The sequence below is a fragment of the Symphalangus syndactylus genome, chromosome 10 (genome assembly GCF_028878055.3).
Source record: "Symphalangus syndactylus isolate Jambi chromosome 10, NHGRI_mSymSyn1-v2.1_pri, whole genome shotgun sequence".
In the NCBI taxonomy this organism is placed as follows: Eukaryota; Metazoa; Chordata; class Mammalia; order Primates; family Hylobatidae; genus Symphalangus; species Symphalangus syndactylus.
In genome coordinates, this window is record NC_072432.2 from 54620267 (window position 1) to 54639722 (window position 19456).

Here is a 19456-nt window from a genome sequence, read left to right on the forward strand (position 1 = left end):
AAAACTGTACCCTTTTAAATGAATGGAAAGTAAGTCAGTTTGTATATTTTACAAAAGTAAAGCATATGATGGCCAGGCGCGGTGGCTCACGCTTGTAATCCCAGCACTTTGGGAGGCCGAGGCGGGCGGATCACGAGGTCAGGAGATCGAGACCACAGTGAAACCCCGTCTCTACTAAAAAATACAAAAAATTAGCCGGGCGTGGTGGCAGGCACCTGTAGTCCCAGCTACTTGGAGAGGCTGAGGCAGGAGAATGGCGTGAACCCGGGAGGTGGAGCTTTCAGTGAGCCGAGATTACGCCACTGCACTCCAGCCTGGGCGACAGAGCGAGACTCCGTCTCAAAAAAAAAAAAGTAAAGCATGTGATTAAGTGTATTCTTTGTTTATATGTGCCCCAAATCTTTCTAAATATTAAGAAAGCCATCTTAAGGTTGTTTATTTAATTATAATAGTAAGACATATCATTGTAACTATTAAGATGTATATCCTTTTTTTTCTGTATTTCAGAATGTGGTAGGTTGGTACAAATTCCGTCGTCATTCAGATCAGATCATGACGTTTAGAGAGAGGCTGCTTCACAAAAACTTGCAGGAGCATTTTTCAAACCAAGACCTTGTTTTTCTGCTATTAACACCAAGTATAATAACAGAAAGCTGCTCTACTCATCGACTGGAACATTCCTTATATAAACCTCAAAAAGGGTAAATGTTGGCCAGTCACTGGCTGTATTAAACTAATAGAAAAATATATCTAATATTTAGTACTTTTTGCAGCTTACAAAGTGTTCTCATATATTGTCGCATCAGATTGTCACGATAACCCTCAGAAGTAGATCTTACCATCTGTTAATTTATAGATGGGAAAATAGTGGTCAGATAAGGAAATTAGAAGCCCAGTGTGGAATGATGACTTGTATTCTGGCACTGAAGATTTGCTCTTATTTACTATTTAAGGTGGAAAAAAACTTTTTTAATTGATTGATAAAGGGTAGAATTTAGAATTTAAGCCTAGATACTTGAGCAGTTTTTCTATAACCGAGCAAAGAAACAAAGTAGCTCTTGATGGTCCACTAAAATGAGTTTAACCAGCGACTCCCTACAGGTTGTATACAGTAAACTACATTTTTGTGGAATATGAGAATTACGTTAAAAGAGTACCAACTAAGAATAATATTATTGTTCATGGAAGATAGGGTAAATCTCAATGTTAGTACTGCCTTATTTATACATGTACTAATCAAAGGAGCCATTAAACTGTTTTTCAACACTGTTATACTAAGCACATTTCACAGCTTTACATGTCATCTGGGCCCAGTGTGGTGACTCATACCTGTAATCCCAGCACTTTGGGAGGCCAAGGCAGGAGGATCACTGAGCAACATTAGGAGACCTCATCTCTACAAAAAACTTAAAAATTAGTCGGGTGTGGTGATGGGTGCCTGTAGTTCCAGCTACTTGGGAGGCTGAGGCAAGAGCATTGCTTGAGCCCAGGAGGTTGAAGCTGCATTATTGAGCCATGATCGCACCACTGCAGCCTGGGAGACAGAGTGAGACCCCGTCTCAAAAAAAAAAAAAAAAAAAAAAACAGTTGTCTCAAGTCAGTAAATTCTATTTTGGATAAATAGTAAAGAATGGGTTTTGGGGGGTGTATTTTTTTAAATCTTGTAGGAGACAAGTAGTCTATTCCAGCAGGTAGATACTAATCTTTCTTTTCATTCTAAGTTTATACTCTAAAGTTTTATTTTGTCAGACTTTTTCACAGGGTACCATTAGTGGTTGCCAATCTGGGCATGTCTGAACAACTGGGTTATAAAACTGTATCAGGTTCCTGTATGTCCACTGGTTTTCACCAAGCAGTACAAACACACAGGTAAGATTCAACTGCTTTCTCACAAAACTTCTATTCATCTTTGAAATTAATTTTCTTATTTCTCAAACAACAGCAGAATAAAAATTCAAGGGAAAAGTAATCCATTACTCAAGTAAACTAGGCTGTTTTTATCTTCCTCATACTCCTGTTAGTGCTTATCTACTTACAAGATACAAAAAAGGTGGTGGTTAGTCCAGGCATGGTGGCTCACACCTGCAACCCCAGCACTTTGGGAGGCTGAGGCAGGAGGATCACCTGGGCTCAGGAGTTGGAGACTAGCCTGGGCAACACAGCAAAACCCCATCTCTACAAAAGAAATTTAAAAAAAAAAAGTACTAGGAGGAGCTTGTTGCATATCCTGTAAAGTTTAGCATATCTATTCTAGGTTAGAATAAGTATATAGCCTAAAAATTATAATTTTCTAAGGCAGTGGTTCAGATTAAAGGCGTGAAATTAGATATTTGTAAAAATCAGACTTTAGCCAAGAATCACTCATAATATAGGCTGTTTAGATATAACTTTCTTTGTGGCCATTAAGGAAGTAATGTCAAAAACAGCAACACTGGTACTATAAGATACCTACTAGAGTGTAAACTTTGAGAATAAGGGGTTAGGTTTTACTTAATTTTGTGTCCCCACAGTGCTAGCAGTTTAAAAACTGAATACCATATTTCATTGATTCTGAGGTACACACTTACCTCTTTTTTTTTTTTTTTTTTTTTTTTTTTTTTTTTTTTTTAAAGACAGAGTTTCACTCTTGTTGTCCAGGCTGGGGTGTAATGGCATGATTTCAGCTCACTGCAACCTGTCCCTCCCGGGTTCAAGCAGTTCTCCTGCCTCAGCCTCCTCAGTAGCTGGGATTACAGGCATGTACCACCATGCCCTGCTAATTTTGTATTTTTTTTTAGTAGAGATGGGGTTTCTCCATGTTCATCAGGCTGGTCTCAAACTCCCGACCTCAGGTGGTCTGCCTGCCTCAGCCTCCCTAAGTGTTGGGATTACAGGCGTGAGCCACCCTGCCCGGCGAGATGCACATTTTTCATATTTATCTCTGACATTGGGATGTTCTACAAGTCATACCTTCTTAGAATTACTTTCTTCCTTATTTTATGGATCATAAAATAATGATGTCTCTTTCAAGTAAAGGTAACTTGAATTCAGTAAAATATTTTAAAAATTGACTCCAGTTCCCATTGCCAATAGAGACTTTTTTTCCTTCCTTCAATTTTTATCTATTTTTATGCACTCTTCCCCCATCCCCCCGCCTATCCTCGCCTTTTTGGGAGACCTGGCAATAGTACTTAGGAGGCTAAAAAGTTTGCTAATGTGAAGATCAATGAAGTAGGTTTTGTGGTTGGTTTTTCTCTATACACATAGATTGACAAAATTATGGTTCCTACAAAACCAGTAAAAAGACCCTTCTATTGCTCCTTGACAATAAGTTTTTCACCTTATCATTAAAATGAGTTTTGTGTATTTGCCTGAGGAAATGGTAATTTTTTACAGCTCTAAATTTTTTGAAGAAGATGGATCCTTAAAGGAGGTACATAAGATAAATGAAATGTATGCTTCATTACAAGAGGAATTAAAGGTAAGTTAACATATCAGACACTTCAACCACTTCTAGATAGAGTTCATATCAAGTTAATGACTGACGTTTTTTAGGGATAACCTGACATCTTGATTAGATTTATACAGTTATGAGTTGCTTAATGAAGGCTATACCTTTTGAGAAATGTGTCATTAGGCAGTTTCATCATTGTGCAAACATATACTTACACAAACCTATATGTATTTTTACTTTTTAGTTTTCATAGGGAAAACCAAATGTCCCCAAATTATTATTGAATGTCAGTCATTTCCCCTATTTGATCTGTAATGCCAATATCAAGTGCTATGTATCAGCTTTCTATATGTGCTCCATTATAGTCTTGTGAGACCCCATCATAGATGCCGTCCCTTGTTGAATGAGATGTCGTTATTCCTTTAGCTTCATTGACTGAGATGTATTTCTTCAGCTGTAGTAACAAAGATTGCAATCTCAGTGGCTTAAAACAACCATGATTTAGTCTTGCTCCCATTTTATCTTGGCTGTAGCTCTACTCCTTTTCTGAACGTCACCTTCATCCAGGATCCAGGCTGAAGGAGCAGCCCTTATTTGGGAAATGTTCTCATGGCATAAGGCAAAGAGCAAGAAAGCTAGTGGAGCCGGGCGCGGTGGCTCACGCCTGTAATCCCAGCACTTTTGGAGGCCGAGGCAGGCGGATCACGAGGTCAGGAGATCGAGACCATCCTGGCTAACACGGTGAAACCCCGTTTCTACTAAAAATACAAAAAAAATTAGCCAGGCATGGTGGCGGGCGCCTGTAGTCCCAGCTACTCGGATGGCTGAGGCAGGAGAATGGCGTGAACCCGGGAGGTGGAGCTTGCAGTGAGCCGAGATCATGCCACTGCACTCCAGCCGGGGCGACAGAACGAGACTCCGTCTCAAAAAACAAAACAAAAAAAAACTAGTGGGAATTCACAACAGCTTTTAAAACTTGGCTTAAAACGGCCATGTCACTTCTAGTCACATTTCATTGGCCTGAACACATCACATGGTAATAGGCAGGGATATATAATCCTTACAGAATAGAGGGAAGTATATTTGGGAACAGTATACTTCCCTCTACTTCATGTGTCAGTTCTACTTCATGTGTCAGTTCAGGTCCTTTTAGAACTAGATGTCAAGATGGGATTATAAGTGCGGAGATTTGCTGGCCCTGAGAAGGATAAAGAAGAGGAAGCAAGAACAGGCAGGAAGAGCCTTCAGACAACACTGCAAGTCTGACCCCTGAGAAAGGAGAGGGGGATAAGAGGACAAGTGGTTAGGAAGAGCCTCAGACTGCAGTGCCATTTGAGAAAGTTCCACTAGGCTGATGGGGAGTCTTTGAGCAAAGTTGCCCGAAAATTGTTCTATAGGCATGGACTTGCACTAATACCTGCACTGTGCTTAGTCATTGGCTAGGAACAGCCCAGGGGAAGTGTGGCTTAAGAGCAAACACAGTGGTAGATCCAAAGCTGGGGCTGTTAAGTCAACTATGCTTCCCCCAGTTGGAGATCTTACTAAGGAGTATATTTCCATGGCCACCATACTTATCAGTAGAGCACACTAACAGAAAAGCAGTTAAAATATTTTGATTCATATTACACTTTTTTCATATGAAACACGAATTTTAGATGGTAAAAACATCCAGAATCTCACCATCTTATTTATTTTTTAGAGACAGTGTCTTGCTCTATTACCCAGGCTGGAGAGCAATGGCACGATCTCAGCTCACTACAACCACCACCTCTTGGGCTCAAGTGATCCTCCTCTCTCAGCCTCCAGAGTAGCTGAGACCACAGGTGTGCACCACTACGCCCAGCTAATTTTTTGTATTTTGTGTAGAGACAGGGTTTCACCATGTTCCCAGGCTGGTCTCCATCCCCTGAGCTCAAGCAATCCACCCTCCTTGGCCTCCCAAAGTACTGGGATTACAGATGTGAGCCACCACATCCAGCCTGGAATCTCACCATTTTAACATAACTATTTTCACTCTGCCATTTCCTCCAGTTTTTCCTTAATATATGTATACTTTGATATAGTCGATAGTCATGGTGACATAAATTTGTCATGATTTTTAAAAAATTTGATACATAAAACATTGTGTTGCTACATATTCTTCAGTTGTTTTTTGTTTTTGTATTTGGTGTTTTTTTTTTTTTTTTGAGATAGTCTCACTGTGTCACCTGGACTGGAATGCAATGGCACGATCTTGGCTCACTGTAACCTCCGCCTCCCTGGTTCAAGAGATTCTCCTGTCTCAGCCTCCCAAGTAGCTGAGATTACATGCACCCACCACTACGCCAGGCTAATTTTTGTATTTTAAGTAGAGATGGGGTTTCACCATGTTGGCCAGGTTGGTCTGGAACCCCAGACCTCAGGTGATCTACCTGCCTCAGCCTCCCAAAGTGCTGGGATCACAGGTGTGAGCCACCTTGCCCGGCCTCTTTATTTTTAATGGCAGTATATTTCATAGAGCAATGTTGTGGAAAAATACCAACTTGGGCTAAAGTAAGGAATGTAGAGGTATATCATAAGAACTGTAGGCAGAAAGCAGCTGAACTTTAGGAAGGAATTGGAACCAGGAGCTAGAATGCCAATAGAACTTTCTGTGTCTGCACATTGCTATCCTTCCAGACCTTTTTGTTTCTTCATCCACTGGCAGGCCAGAAAACAGCCAACCCACAGCTCCTGCATTTAGATCTCTTCTAGAGCACAAGATTTGCCAATTGGCTATGTAATACCTCTAGATTGCCAGGCAAGAATCTCATTGGTTCTGTTTGGGTTAGCTCGGGTGAAAGGTGAGTACAGGGGTAACTGGCAAACTCTTATGTCAGGGCAAAAAAAGTTTGTAAAAAGTAGGCTTGGCAGACATCCTAAAAAGTGTCCACTAAAACTGGCAAAACAACTATTACCCTACAGTTGGAAATTAGTTTTTTTTAGTAATTAGTTGTTCTCCCCTCCCCCAGTTGTTTTATGTTACACTAAGAAACATCATCTTATATTTTTGTTGTTATTCAGATATATTCCCAAGTGGAATTATGGCGTCAAAAGTTACTGGTATTCATACTTTTAAAACTAAAGACACAGAAGCGATCTGCTTTTCAAAAGTAGTTTCTCTTACAGGAAAAAATCTTCAATAGTATCCTTTCGTAATAGTAAGATAGAGTCACTTTGTTTTCACTTACTGTGAGTTTCTTAATGTTAAATGTATGCAGTAACTCTGCATCTGTATTTTTTTGTTTCCAAGTTTGTTTGTTTCTGTTTTTTTTGAGACAGGGTCTCACTGTATCGCCCAGGCTGGAGTGCAGTGGTGCAATTTCGGCTCACTGCAACCTCTGCTTCCTGGGCTCAGGCAATTCACGTGCCTCAGTCTCCTGAGTAGCTGGGACTACAGGCATGCATCACCACACCTGGATAATTTTTATATTTTTAGTAGAGACGGGGTTTCACCATGTTGCCCAGGCTGGTCTCAAACTCCTGAGCTCAGGTAGTCTACCCGCCTCAGCCTCCCAAAGTGCTGGGATTACAGGCGTGAGCCACCACAGCTGGCCCATGAGTTAATATTTCAGTTTATTTCTGTATATTTTCAATGAAATAACTGGCATGATAAAAACTATATAAATGAGAAGTTACTACATCTGAAAAAGCATTTTATAACTTACAAGGCTTATTTATAACCTATAAGCCTTATTTATAACCTACAAGTACTTGTTACTGAGATCCTCCAGAAAATAAAATTTATATAAAAGACAAATAGTTTTGGGTATTATATACCACCAATGATTTTATATTATTTGTGAATCTAGACTGTATTAGTACAGAGCTTGAAATCTTACCTATGCCCTTAAATTACTTTATTTTGCAGAGTATATGCAAAAAAGTGGAAGACAGTGAACAAGCAGTAGATAAACTAGTAAAGGATGTAAACAGATTAAAACGAGAAATCAAGAAAAGGAGAGGAGCACAGATTCAGGCAGCAAGTAAGTAAACAACACATCTCTACTTTCTGTGCTAAAAATTTTTATTTTATTTATTTTTTTTTTTGAGATGGAGTCTCGCTCTGTCCCCCAGGTTGAAGTGCAATGGTATGATCTCAGCTCACTGCAACCTCTGCCTCCTGGGTTCAAGCAATTCTCCTGCCTCAGCCTCCCGAAACGCTGGGATTCCAAGTGCCTGCCACCATGCCTGGCTAAATTTTTTTGTATTTTTAATAGAGACAGGGTTTCACCATGTTGGCCAGGGTGGTCTTGAACTTCTGACCTCAAGTGGTCCACCTGCCTCAGCCCCTCAAAGTGCTGGGATTACAGGCATGAGCCACTGCGCTTGGCCCGTTCTGTGCTTTTAAAGAACATAATACTACGGTAGCTATATTGCTGACATGAAAGAACACAACTTTAATTTTGTCGTAGAATACCGTGGCATATAAATTAGAATTCAGAATTATGTATGTTATTCTCACTTTAGATAATACAACTGTTAAAATCTTTTTGACTTAATTTTACTTACAAATAGTTAATTATAAAAGCTTTGTAGAAGAAATGTTGTATGTTGAACTGTTACTCTATTTTGTTTAGGAGAGAAGAACATCCAAAAAGACCCTCAGGAGAACATTTTTCTTTGTCAAGCATTACGGACCTTTTTTCCAAATTCTGAATTTCTTCATTCATGTGTTATGTCTTTAAAAAATAGACATGTTTCTAAAAGTAGCTGTAACTACAACCACCATCTCGATGTAGTAGACAATCTGACCTTAATGGTGGAACACACTGACATTCCTGAAGCTAGTCCAGCTAGTACACCACAAATCATTAAGCATAAAGCCTTAGACTTGGATGACAGATGGCAATTCAAGAGATCACGGTTGTTAGATACACAAGACAAACGATCTAAAACAGATACAGACAGTAGTAACCAAGATAAAGTGTCCAAAATGAGCAGCCCAGAAACAGATGAAGAAATTGAAAAGATAAAGGGTTTTGGTGGATATTCACGGTCTCCTACATTTTGATCCTTTTAACCTTACAAGGAGTTTTTTTTACTTGGCTGATGGGTAAAGCCAAACATTTCTATTGTTTTTACTATGTTGAGCTACTTGCAGTAAGTTCATTTGTTTTTACTATGTTCACCTGTTTTTAGTAATACACAGATAAGTCTTAGTGCATTTACTTCACAAAGTACTTTTTCAAACATCAGATGCTTTTATTTCCAAACCTTTTTTTCACCTTTCACTAAGTTGTTGAGGGGAAGGCTTACACAGACACATTCTTTAGAATTGGAAAAGTGAGACCAGGCACAGTGGCTCACACCTGTAATCCCAGCATTTAGGGAAGACAAGTCAGGAGGATTGATTGAGGCCAGGAGTTAGAGACTAGCCTGGGCAATGTATTGAGACCCATCTCTATTAAAAAATAAAATGGAAAAGCAAGAATAGCTTTATTTTCAAAATATGGAAAGAAATTTATATGAAAATTTATCTGAGTCATGAAAATTCTCCTTAAGTGATACTTTTTTAGAAGTACGTTATGGCTAGAGTTGCCAGATAAAATGCTGGATACCATGCAATAAATTTGCAAAACATCATCTAAAATTTAAATTTGTCCTACATTTGTACTTGCTAAATCTGGCAGCCTTAATTATTACACAACTATAACACGACACAAATAGTAATCTCTCCCCTAGTTTAGAGTCCGTTGCATGAAATTTAGCAAATCAAATTTTGAATACAGTACAAGCCTTGTAATCCAGTGTATTTGGGATAGGCCAGTGGAACTCAGAACTGATACATATATACATGTATGTCTATCATATTCAATGTCTATTAGGTGTAAATCATCTCTTTATGTAAAAGACACTACTGGTTTGAGGATAGACTTGTCTAGGAATATTTTGTCCTTCTGTGACAGCACCACTATCCATCCCAATGTAACATTTCTACAAAGGGAAGATATCTTAACCAGGCATACTTAACATTTGCTAGTTGGAAAATCATTCTGAACAGTTTTAATTCCATTCTATTGAATGGATTATTGTATGAGCTATTTGGGGATCAGATATAAATGACAATCACACAGAACCACTTTTATTCAACATATATAAAATGTGATTAGTGTTAACATTTTAAATAAGCAATCTGCTTAATGGACATTGGTATGAAGGGGAAGTGTCATTCTTTACCTCACTCCTGAAACACTCTTACATCCAAAGGTTGGTTTGAGTCAGTATTGGCATCATAGAACCACTTACTGTAAAATAAGTTTATTAGTAGTAACGTGATAGAATTTATTCCCGATATCTGATGTTACAAACTTTAGGGTCCTTGAGGTACGCAGGATCCTTGTATGTAACTGGCATAAACCCTGTAAAGAGATAATTAAAGTTCTTGACAAAACATAATGAGCAAAATTTCAGCTAGCTCAATTCAGTTGTTGAGGTATTCTTTCTTACCCATTATTTGAGCTCTCTTAATTGCTTTTGTGATTTCTTTCTGTTTCTTCCCACAAAGACCTGTAAAATAAAAAGCTTTCTTATTCATAAAAAAGTCAATATTTAAAGTTTGCAATTTTTTTTGAGACGGAGTCTCGCTCTGTCACCCACGCTGGAGTACAGTGGTGCTCTCTCGCCTCACTGCAACCTCCACCACCCAGGCTCAATCGATTATCTTGCCTCAGCCTCCTTAGTAACTGGGATTACAGGCATGCACCACCACACCCGGATAATTTTGTTGTATTTGTAGTAGACGGGGTTTCACCATATTGGCCAGGCTGGTCCTGAACTCCTGGCCTCAGGTGATCTACCCACCTGAGCCTCCCAAAGTGCTGGGATTACAGGTGTGAGCCACCATGCCCAGCCTCAACAAGTTTTTAAGTCAAGGATTGGTAAATCATTTTTGTCAAGGGCCAGAATAATAATATTCTAGGTTTTGTGGGCCATACAGTCTCCATCACCACCACTCAACTCTGCTGTTGTAGCTCAAAAACAACCATATGGCACTATGTAAACAAAACTACAAAAACAAGTGGGGTTGGGTGCAATTGCTCACACCTGTAATCCCAGCACTTTGGGAGGCCTAGGCAGGTGGATCACCCGAGGTCAGGAGTTCAAGACCAGCCTGGCCAACATGGAGAAACCCCATCTCTACTAAAAATACAAAAATTAGCCAGGCATGGTGGTGCATGCCTGTAATCCCAGCTACTCGGAAGGCTGAGGCATGAGAATCGCTTGAACCTAGGAGGCAGAGGTTGCAGTGAGCCGAGATTGTGCCACAGCACTCCAGCCTGGGTGACAGTGAGATTCCATCTCAAAAAAAAAAAAGTGGCATTTGTATATGATGAACCTAATCAAGATAAAAAGGGGGCAGGTCGGTTTGGCCTATGGGCCATAGTTTGCTGACACCAAGTTTAAGTATCAATCTAGGAATGATTATAGTATATTCCAAAACATGAACAACAGTTTTTTAAAGCCCAATTTTTCTATATAGTTAACTCTGCATAAGACCGCAAAATAATAATCCTCTTGGCCTAAGAGGCTTTTTCATAGTAACTAGCTCTAGTCCCTGTAGTAGCTGATATAGTAGTAATTTATAGCACAATTTGAAAATTTGACAGTTTTCTTAAATGACAGAAATAGATTGATATAATTCGTATCTACATTTATATTCCCATGATAAAAAACAAAATACCTGTAATGTGCCTTCCATAAATGCATCCGGTAAATGGAGAAACAAACTGGGACAAAAGCTGTTTTGGAGTTTTATTTGGAGGGGAAAAAAAAGTATTTGTTATTTATTTCTGAATGTGTAAATTTCAAAAAACAACCTTCAAGTTATATAAAGCTTTACTAAATTTCAGACACATTTCATAAAATGTAAGAAAAAAATATTGTTACCCTCCTGTTACCTTTTAAATATTTTCTATCCAGTGTGTCAAGTCTATATATAATTAAACAGCAGATTAATCAGCATATTCATTCAATGGTAAATCTGTTTTCTTGACTTCCACAGATACCTCTCTAAAATATTGCTTGAAACAAGCTACTAAAAAATTTCATCTGTCATGACAAGCTATCACATTACCCTCTGATAATAATCATTAAGATAAATTATCAGAGGGTAATGAGATTTTCAAGAGGTACAAGTACACCAGGCATTTGCTATAATTTATGTTTTATTTAAATACTTCTTTAGAACTTTCTAGGTGCTAGTCATTATTCTTGGCACTTTGCATAATCTTCCCAGTATGTGTGTTTTTGTAATTTCTTGGTTCTCCCTCAAAGGCAGCTATCATCTTATACTATTGTCAATATATGGAATTTTTTTTTTTTTGACAGAGTTTCGCTCTTGTGGCCCGGCTGGAGTGCAATGGCACGATCTCAGCCCACTGCAACTTCCGCCTCCTGAGTTCAAGCGATTTCTCCTGCCTCGGCCTCCCAAGTAGCTGGGATTACAGGCATGCACCACCACACTGAGCTAATTTTTGTATTTTTAATAGAGACGGGGTTTCACCACGCTGGCCAGGCTGGTCTCAAACTCCTGACCTCAGGTGATCTGCCCACCTTGGCCTCCCAAAGTGCTGGGATTACAGGCGTGAGCCACCATGCCCAGCCAACATACAGAATTCTAGCGGTATTCACCTGCCCCAAATTTGCAACTTCTAACTTGCTGAGAGTTTGTTTTTTTTGTTTTTTTTTTTTTTTTTTTTTTTTTTTTTTGAGACGGAGTCTTGCTCTGTCCCCCAGGCTGGAGTGCAGTGGCGCGATCTTGGCTCACTGCAAGCTCCGCCTCCCGGGTTCACGCCATTCTCCTGCCTCAGCCTCCCAAGTAGCTGGGACTACAGGCGCCCGCCAACACATCCGGCTAATTTTTTGTATTTTTTTTTTTAGTAGAGACGGGGTTTCACCGTGTTAGCCAGGATGGTCTCGATCTCCTGACCTCGTGATCCTCCCGCCTCGGCCTCCCAAAGTGCTGGGATTACAGGCGTGAGCCACCGCGCCCGGCCTACTTGCTGAGAGTTAGACAAGAGATAAGTAATATGTGAATCAGCGATATGGGTGGTGAGGTAAAACGAGATCAGCTTCACCAGATGAGCTTTTTCCAAAGTTCTGACCCTCACCAATTGAGAATTACCGCCACAGTGAGCTATTAAGATGTTTGAGGTAGAGAAAAAAACAGAGTGGAAATAATAGTAAGTGGGGGAGAGCCAAGGTGCTTTTACTTGAATAAAGCAGAGATAAGCTTATACATAGAATTATAACCAAATTTGAAATTATGAAGTTCCTAAACAGTTACCTCTACAAAAGCCTGCTATAAACTGACTTGATTCTCTTTAAGCAGATCTATCAGAAGCAAAACCCTAAAATATAGTGAAGTAAAACCAGATCTCACCTGTACATTCTTATAATCTACATGCTTTCCACACAAGATACATTTCTTAAGAGGTTCTTTATAAGGATTTTCCATTGGAATGGGCTAGGGAAAAAAATGAAAAGTCTGATAATAGGATGTGTTAATTCTGAATTTTAAAAGGTTACTATTCTACATTCAAATCCATTCAAACGATTAGTTATACCTTTCTTACTGTGTACATATTTTGTATAAGCACTTTATTTTGTTTCAGTTTAGCCTACAAATTAACGCATGGGAAGATTCTGGAATAAAGTACAATCTTTCTAGAATAAAATTTTATGGCAGAACAAAAATGATGTCTGATAAGAAAATGATTGCTCCAATGCTTTGCTCAGATTGTAGATAACGAAAAAATGTTTAGATTTAAGAAAACTTACAACACAATAGATAACATATGCCATTCTTAAATGAGTACAATCACTAATTTATCCATCCCCATGTCTCTATCAAGTATTTTATCACTATTTTTATACATAGATAATGGCCCATGACTTACTGTAATAAAAGGTTCTTTGACTTTATCACCCCAGGCTACTATATAAGTTTGTATCAGCCTTTTTGGCTTTTCTGTTACCACTACTGCCTCTAATGCTTCTGTCACAGTGCCTCCTTCCTACCGTCAGTATGGCTGTCTCCAGGATAGAGGTTCTTAATCTAGAAATGGCTTTGAAGCCCATGACTCCCTGTAATCGTATGCAAAACTTCAAATGAATGGGACTGTGTGCCGCCTTCTGTGGAGAGGGTCCATAACTTTGATTAGAGACAAAGTGGGATTTATGAACTAAAAAAGAATAATGTCCCTTTACTTTCTTAAAGTATGGTGCATGGATTAGATTACCAAGACAGATGCTCAGAGAAACTAGACAAGTTCTTTTGTTTTTTCCAATTCCTCAAACTTTCCAATTTACATTCAGCTCACGTGACTACTCTTTAGCTCTGTGCCCAGTGCTTTGTATGGTCCGATTAGTGTCAAAATACCTTTGCATGTAGTAAGAACCTGTGCTTTCAAGTCCATGTTAATACTATAGCCAACCTATAGCTAAGCTTTGTACAGTCTCTTTTCAGTTATCTAAAATTCTACTCACCCAAACTACCTTTTAAAATTCCCAAGTTATTTGCTTACAAAGGGCTATGTAAAAAAATAAAACAGTTCCCAAATCACATATCCTTAAATTTAAGATCTAGGAAGAAAAATATGGTATTATAGCAGCTTTGCTTCTAATCTAGGAATTCTCCTACTTCAAAACTCAGCTGACTACAATCAATTCATCATCATTTCTGAACTCAGAGTAATTATCTAATTGTTTTGTCCTACAGCAGAACTCTATTCAAGTAGCTAAAATAAAAGATGTTACAGTCTAATACCAGTTCTCGTTTTAAAAAGAAGAACAATTTGGTCATATTTGCAAAGACCTTACTAATAGGAAAAAAAATTCTTACCAGGTCCTCGTTGCTGGATTCCTGTTTATATTGTGAACAACCTCTTCTCCAAAGCACTGCGATTAAACAGAAACAGCAATTAACCATTTCTTTTTCTTAGCTGAATAGCTAAAGATTTTTGTTTTTATGGAGACAGGATGAATTAAGGGACACGATATTAAAGAAAGGTTTTGTATTCATTATATTCAGAATGACTGGTTAAAAACTTTTATATTTGGGACAGAGTAAGACTCAACGTGGGTGTGCTTTCCAGGGCTTTGGGGAAAAAGCACATATTTTCCCTCCCATACCTGCTGCTCTCTTTCTGACATTTATTTTCCCTTTATTCCATGGTTAGAGAAAATTCTTAATGCAAATTCTTACAGGAGAAGCAACAGGCACTGTCATACCAAAAAGAAAGTAACAGACCCGTCCCAGAGAGAATTTATAGAGAAGCACAGAGAAGATAAAATTGCAAAAATTATACAATTTTGTTCTGTTTGGGGACTTCAGACATCTGGAATTTGCTGCTGGGCGACTCTGGAAATGTCCCTTCCTCACTAAGATTATCCACAGATCTTAGGAAAGTCTCTGCTTTTTAAGAACCACTCCAACTTCCTCATACATTTAAATACTTTAAAGGAGTGGATTAGACGACACAAACAAAGGCAATTACAGATTCCCACCCATCTTGGAGAAAATCGCCTAGAAACCAGAGTCGTTTTGCCAACAGGGACGACTCCAACCATTAGGACTAAGGTTAATGCCTGCAACGCTACAATGGAGCATAGGATATGGAGACTTTACCCGTGTGAGTCCCGGGATGTGTAAGGCTGACAGCAGCCGTTACCAGGTGTGTGAATTTCTTCCTCCCTAGACCACCGCAAACAGCAGCCATGGTTCCGCGTTTCTTCCACTTCCTTTCATTCCAAACCGTTCCGAAAGGCCCCTTCCGCTGCTCTTCCCCTGTGGGCTCCAGTACCCACGTTCAAAGGTTCCGCAGGAGAACGCTGAGGACCCGCGAGAATAGGTGAGGTTTTTTAATACGCATGCGCAGCACCTTTCTGTCTGTGCCCTCGCTACGCGACAGGTCACGTGAGGCTTATGATTGGACAAAGTAGAAGTTTATGCTTGCTTCCGGTCCGCGAGCTCCGAGAGCTAACTTGGGGTCTTTACCCAAGGTGGATGTAGAAGCGGGCGCCGGCCTCCCACTCTCCCTTCCATATGGGCTTAGCGTTTGGGTCACTGAGAACGACGTCTGAATAGGGTCCTGGGTCCTTGCCATGGATGAAGGTGGTTCCCGCATCCGCCGGCGGGTGTCTCTCCCCAAAAGGAACCGTCCAAGCCTAGGGTGTATTTTTGGTGCTCCCACCGCGGCCGAGCTCGAGCCCGGAGATGAGGGGAAAGAGGAGGAGGAAATGGTGGCTGAGAACAGGAGGCGGAAAACCGCGGGCGTACTGCCGGTCGAGGTACAGCCCCTTCTACTCTCAGATTCCCCCGAATGTCTCGTCCTTGGAGGTGGTGATACAAACCCGGACCTCCTACGTCGCATGCCCACTGACAGAGGGGTGGGAGACCAGGTACGGAGGACTTAGAACTTGAAACTGCAAACTTTTGGCATCCTTCCCAGATGCAAAGAGTTGACCAGTTTTATCGCCTTCGTTTACTTCTCTCGTCTTCGTTACCACTGTTAATCGGCACTTAGGAGGTATTGATTGCCTTGTTATTTACATTTCTATATAAATATGAAATGTAAACCCCGAGACATAAAAGTTGTACACGCAGCGGATAAGTGGCATGACTGAGACACAAATCTAGGCTTCCAGATAACTGCAGCTCCTACTGTACAAATAAAATCTGCTGTTTATTGAAGACCCGTTATGTTAAGCTAGTTACATTATCTAGATTTTACGACAGTAATCAGGCCCTGAAAAGTTGAGATACTACACTTCTTGCTCCAAATCCTGTTGTCTTAATCACTTTACTATATTGCTGCCTACAGGTTTGTGTCTCTTCTGTGTAGCAGACCACTCCAAGTCAGTATTAAGTTTCTCAGTCTCAAGTCCAAATTCCTAGGAACTCCTTGGAGTGTCTAGTGGTACAACCATGTTTCTGTTACAGGCCAGTCTCTGTAGATTGTAGTCTGGGAGGGAAGCGCTGCAATTATCAGAAACTTCGAATGCGCTGACATTTCAGTAGACGTCTACCAGTCTTCCTGCTGTTTTAGTACGGCTTTAAGAATTACAGTCTGGCCGAGTGCAGTGGCTCATGCCTGTAATCCCAGTGCTTTAGGAGTCAGAGATGGGAAGATCACTTAAGCCCAGAAGTTCGCGTTCAAAACCAGCCTAGGCAACAGAGACCCAGTCTCTACAAAAAAAAAAAAAAAAGTTTTGGTTTTTTTTTTTAATTAGCCAGGTGTGGTGGCTGGCACCTGTAGTCCTAGCTACTTGGGAGGCTGAGGCAGGAGGATCGCTTGAGCCCAGGATGTCAAGGCTGCAGTAAGCTGTGATCGTGCAGTGGCTGGAGCCACTGTGCTCCAGCCTGGGTGACAGAGCCAGACCCTGTCTCAAAAACTAGAATCTCAGTATCATCGTAGCACTCCTAAACCTGCTGTTTAGGCAAGTAATTTAACCTCTTTGGGCCTCCATTTCTTCAGCTGTAAGATATCTATTTACATATAGGTCTGTGATCCATATGTGACCATATAATTATATATTTGGTACAGCCCTAAGCTGAAGTGTTTTTTTGGGTTTTTTTTTGTTTGTTTTGTGTTTTTTGTTTTTTGTTTTGTTTTTTGTTTTGTTTTTGAGACGGAGTCTCGCTCTGTTACCCAGGCTGGAGTGCAGTGGCGCGATCTCGGCTCACCGCAACCTCCGCTTCCCAGGTTCAAGCAATTCTCCTGCCTCAGCCTCCGAGTAGCTGGGATTACAGGAGCGTGGCACTATGCCTGGCTAATTTTTGTATTTTCTGTAGACACGGGGTTTGACCGTGTTGGCCAGGCTGGTGAAGCTTTTATTCTTAATGAAACTGGAATTGACCATAAGCGTTTTTGTTCTCTTTGCAGCATAATGACAGTGAAGTGGACATGTTTGGTGACTATGATAGCTTTACTGAAAACTCCTTTATAGCTCAAGTTGACGACCTGGAACAAAAATATATGCAACTCCCTGAACATAAGAAACATGCTACAGACTTTGCCACTGAAAATCTTTGCTCGGAAAGTATCAAGAACAAACTCAGCATTACTACCATAGGCAACCTTACTGAATTACAAACTGATAAGCACACAGAGAACCAGAGTGGATATGAAGGTGTCACTATTGAACCTGGAGCTGATCTTTTGTATGATGTACCTTCCTCACAGGCTCTATACTTTGAAAATTTGCAGAACTCTTCAAATGATTTGGGTGATCATTCTATGAAAGAAAGGGATTGGAAGTCATCCTCTCACAACACTGTGAATGAGGAACTGCCCCATAATTGCATAGAGCAACTCCAGCAAAATGATGAGTCCTCTTCCAAAGTCAGAACTAGTTCAGATATGAATAGGAGAAAAAGTATTAAAGATCATCTAAAAAGTGCCATGACTGGAAATGCCAAGGCCCAGACACCAATATTTTCTAGAAGTAAACAGCTCAAAGACACTCTCCTATCTGAGGAAATTAATGTTGCTAAGAAAACAATTGAGTCATCATCAAATGACCTTGGTCCTTTTTATTCATTACCCAGCAAAGTGAGAGACCTTTATGCCCAGTTCAAGGGAATTGAAAAATTATATGGTAATGCTTTTTGCTGGAATAAAAAAATTTTTTTCCTATCATTACCATAATATTAGTGCAAGTAAATAGAAGCAAATGCTTTCATGGTCCATACTATTTCTCATTTTGAAAACAAAATATCAGTGGTCTCTCAACCCCTTCCATTCCTACCTATCCTGCTACCACTGAACCTCTTTCCTTCCCTCACAGTCACACTTATCAAACCAGTTATCCTTTCTGTTTCCTTACCTCACATAATTCCTCTAATTCCTCATCTATAAGAAAGGGATAATAAGTTGTTAGCAAGTTAGAGTCTGGTTCAAAGACATGCCAAATTAGATGTTGGTAATGATTTTCAATAATTATATTGGTAGCTTCTAAGTAAGAACTTTAGTAAATTACCCCACTCTAATTCTGGGTTCTGTGCTGTCACTTAAGATCTGATGACTAAGACGTCTAAACACAGTGTTACTTTTAATGTTTACCTTACCTGATTTCTCAATAACTTACCTGATGCTATTGACTACACCCTTCTTGAAATTCTTGTTTCTGGATGTCCTTACAACCACTCCTGTTTTTTGACCCCGATTGTCTAGTAGATCCTCAGCTTTCTTAGCTTGTATTTCCTTGGCTGGCTCTGTCTTCTCTACCAAAACCTAGCTGTTGTAGTATGTCTTTGACACTCACATGTCTTGAGTGAAAGAAGTCAGTATTAGTAATACTGTTGACTAAACCAAACATCTTTCCCCCACACCAGCAGCCGCAGCCACCTCTCCCCACGGGCACATCCCTGCCACCACCCAGATGCTCTGCCTTGTGCTGCCGCTCCCAAAACTAGACATCTTTAAAAACAGCTGCAATTAAGTTTTAAGTCAGGGATGTCCAATCTTTTGGCTTCCTTGGGCCACATTGGAAAAAGTATTGTCTTGAGCCACAATAAAATACAGTAACACGATAGCTGATGAGCCAAGAAAAAAAATTGCAAAAAAAATTCTCATAATGTTTTAAGAAAGTTTACAAATTTGTGTTGGGCCGCATTCAAAGCCATTCTGGGCCTCATGAGGGCTGTGGGTTGGACAAGCTTGTTTTAAGTGCAAAGAAGCAATAATACTAAGAAGGTATCTTGTAATATTTTTCAAAAATCCAGGGTCCTTGCATATATTTCAGATATGTGTCATTTTAGACAAAGAAGGGACAGTTGCTGCCATACTGGAGGATCAGCCCCATCAACCTTCCACTTCATAAGTTTTCTGGAACTCCTGTTAGGATCCTATGAATGATATGAAAACTTGGGTTCTTACGGAGAAGACAATCAGGTTGGAGAAGCAGAACTACAGGAAACAAAGTCTAATAAGAGACTACAAGAATCTAAATTGTGAGGTTCATGGTTTAAGAGCTAATGGTGTGTATTACCCTGGAAGT

At 39.9% G+C, this 19456-nt stretch overlaps 3 protein-coding genes across 23 annotated transcripts in view; 2 read left to right on the top strand and 1 right to left on the bottom strand.

Moving 5' to 3' along the window:
- ABRAXAS1 (abraxas 1, BRCA1 A complex subunit) overlaps positions 1-9995 on the top strand; it is a 24954-nt gene extending 14959 nt beyond the window's left edge. For all 4 annotated transcript variants that reach the window (XM_055297159.2, XM_055297161.2, XM_063610327.1 and 1 more), the window contains 5 exons: positions 508-701; positions 1750-1869; positions 3376-3460; positions 7323-7437; positions 8032-9995. In XM_055297159.2, coding sequence (XP_055153134.1) covers positions 508-701; positions 1750-1869; positions 3376-3460; positions 7323-7437; positions 8032-8465 — 948 coding nt within the window. In that variant the 3' untranslated portion in view covers positions 8466-9995. The remainder of the gene's footprint in view (positions 1-507; positions 702-1749; positions 1870-3375; positions 3461-7322; positions 7438-8031) is intronic.
- On the bottom strand, positions 9511-15217 carry MRPS18C (mitochondrial ribosomal protein S18C). Of its 4 annotated transcripts, XM_055297165.2 has the most exons (6): positions 15084-15217; positions 14298-14353; positions 12837-12920; positions 11136-11193; positions 9902-9961; positions 9511-9813 (listed from the first exon to the last, which is right to left on the bottom strand). In XM_055297165.2, the coding sequence occupies exons 1-6, from the start codon at positions 15172-15174 to the stop codon at positions 9737-9739; spliced, it is 426 nt and encodes a 141-aa protein (XP_055153140.1). In that variant the 5' UTR covers positions 15175-15217; the 3' UTR covers positions 9511-9736. The 4 variants fall into 4 exon arrangements, with proteins under 4 accessions (XP_055153140.1, XP_055153142.1, XP_055153143.1 ...); XM_055297167.2 differs by lacking the exon at positions 12837-12920 and having other exon boundaries at positions 9697-9813; XM_055297168.2 differs by lacking the exon at positions 11136-11193 and having other exon boundaries at positions 9697-9813.
- Positions 15218-15227: 10 nt separating this feature from the next.
- Positions 15228-19456, top strand: part of HELQ (helicase, POLQ like) — a 64788-nt gene continuing 60559 nt past the window's right edge. For 5 of the 15 annotated variants that reach the window (XR_010113839.1, XM_055297138.1, XM_063610308.1 and 2 more), the window contains exons 1-2: positions 15374-15856; positions 17341-18055. Coding sequence is in view for 11 of the 15 variants with exons in the window: in XM_055297138.1 (XP_055153113.1) it covers positions 15560-15856; positions 17341-18055 (1012 nt within the window). In the remaining 4 variants the exon portion in view is untranslated. Of the gene's footprint in view, positions 15307-15339; positions 15857-17340; positions 18056-19201; positions 19437-19456 lie in introns of those variants that run through there. The other 10 variants (XR_010113840.1, XM_063610309.1, XM_063610310.1 and 7 more) reach the window with 8 other exon arrangements.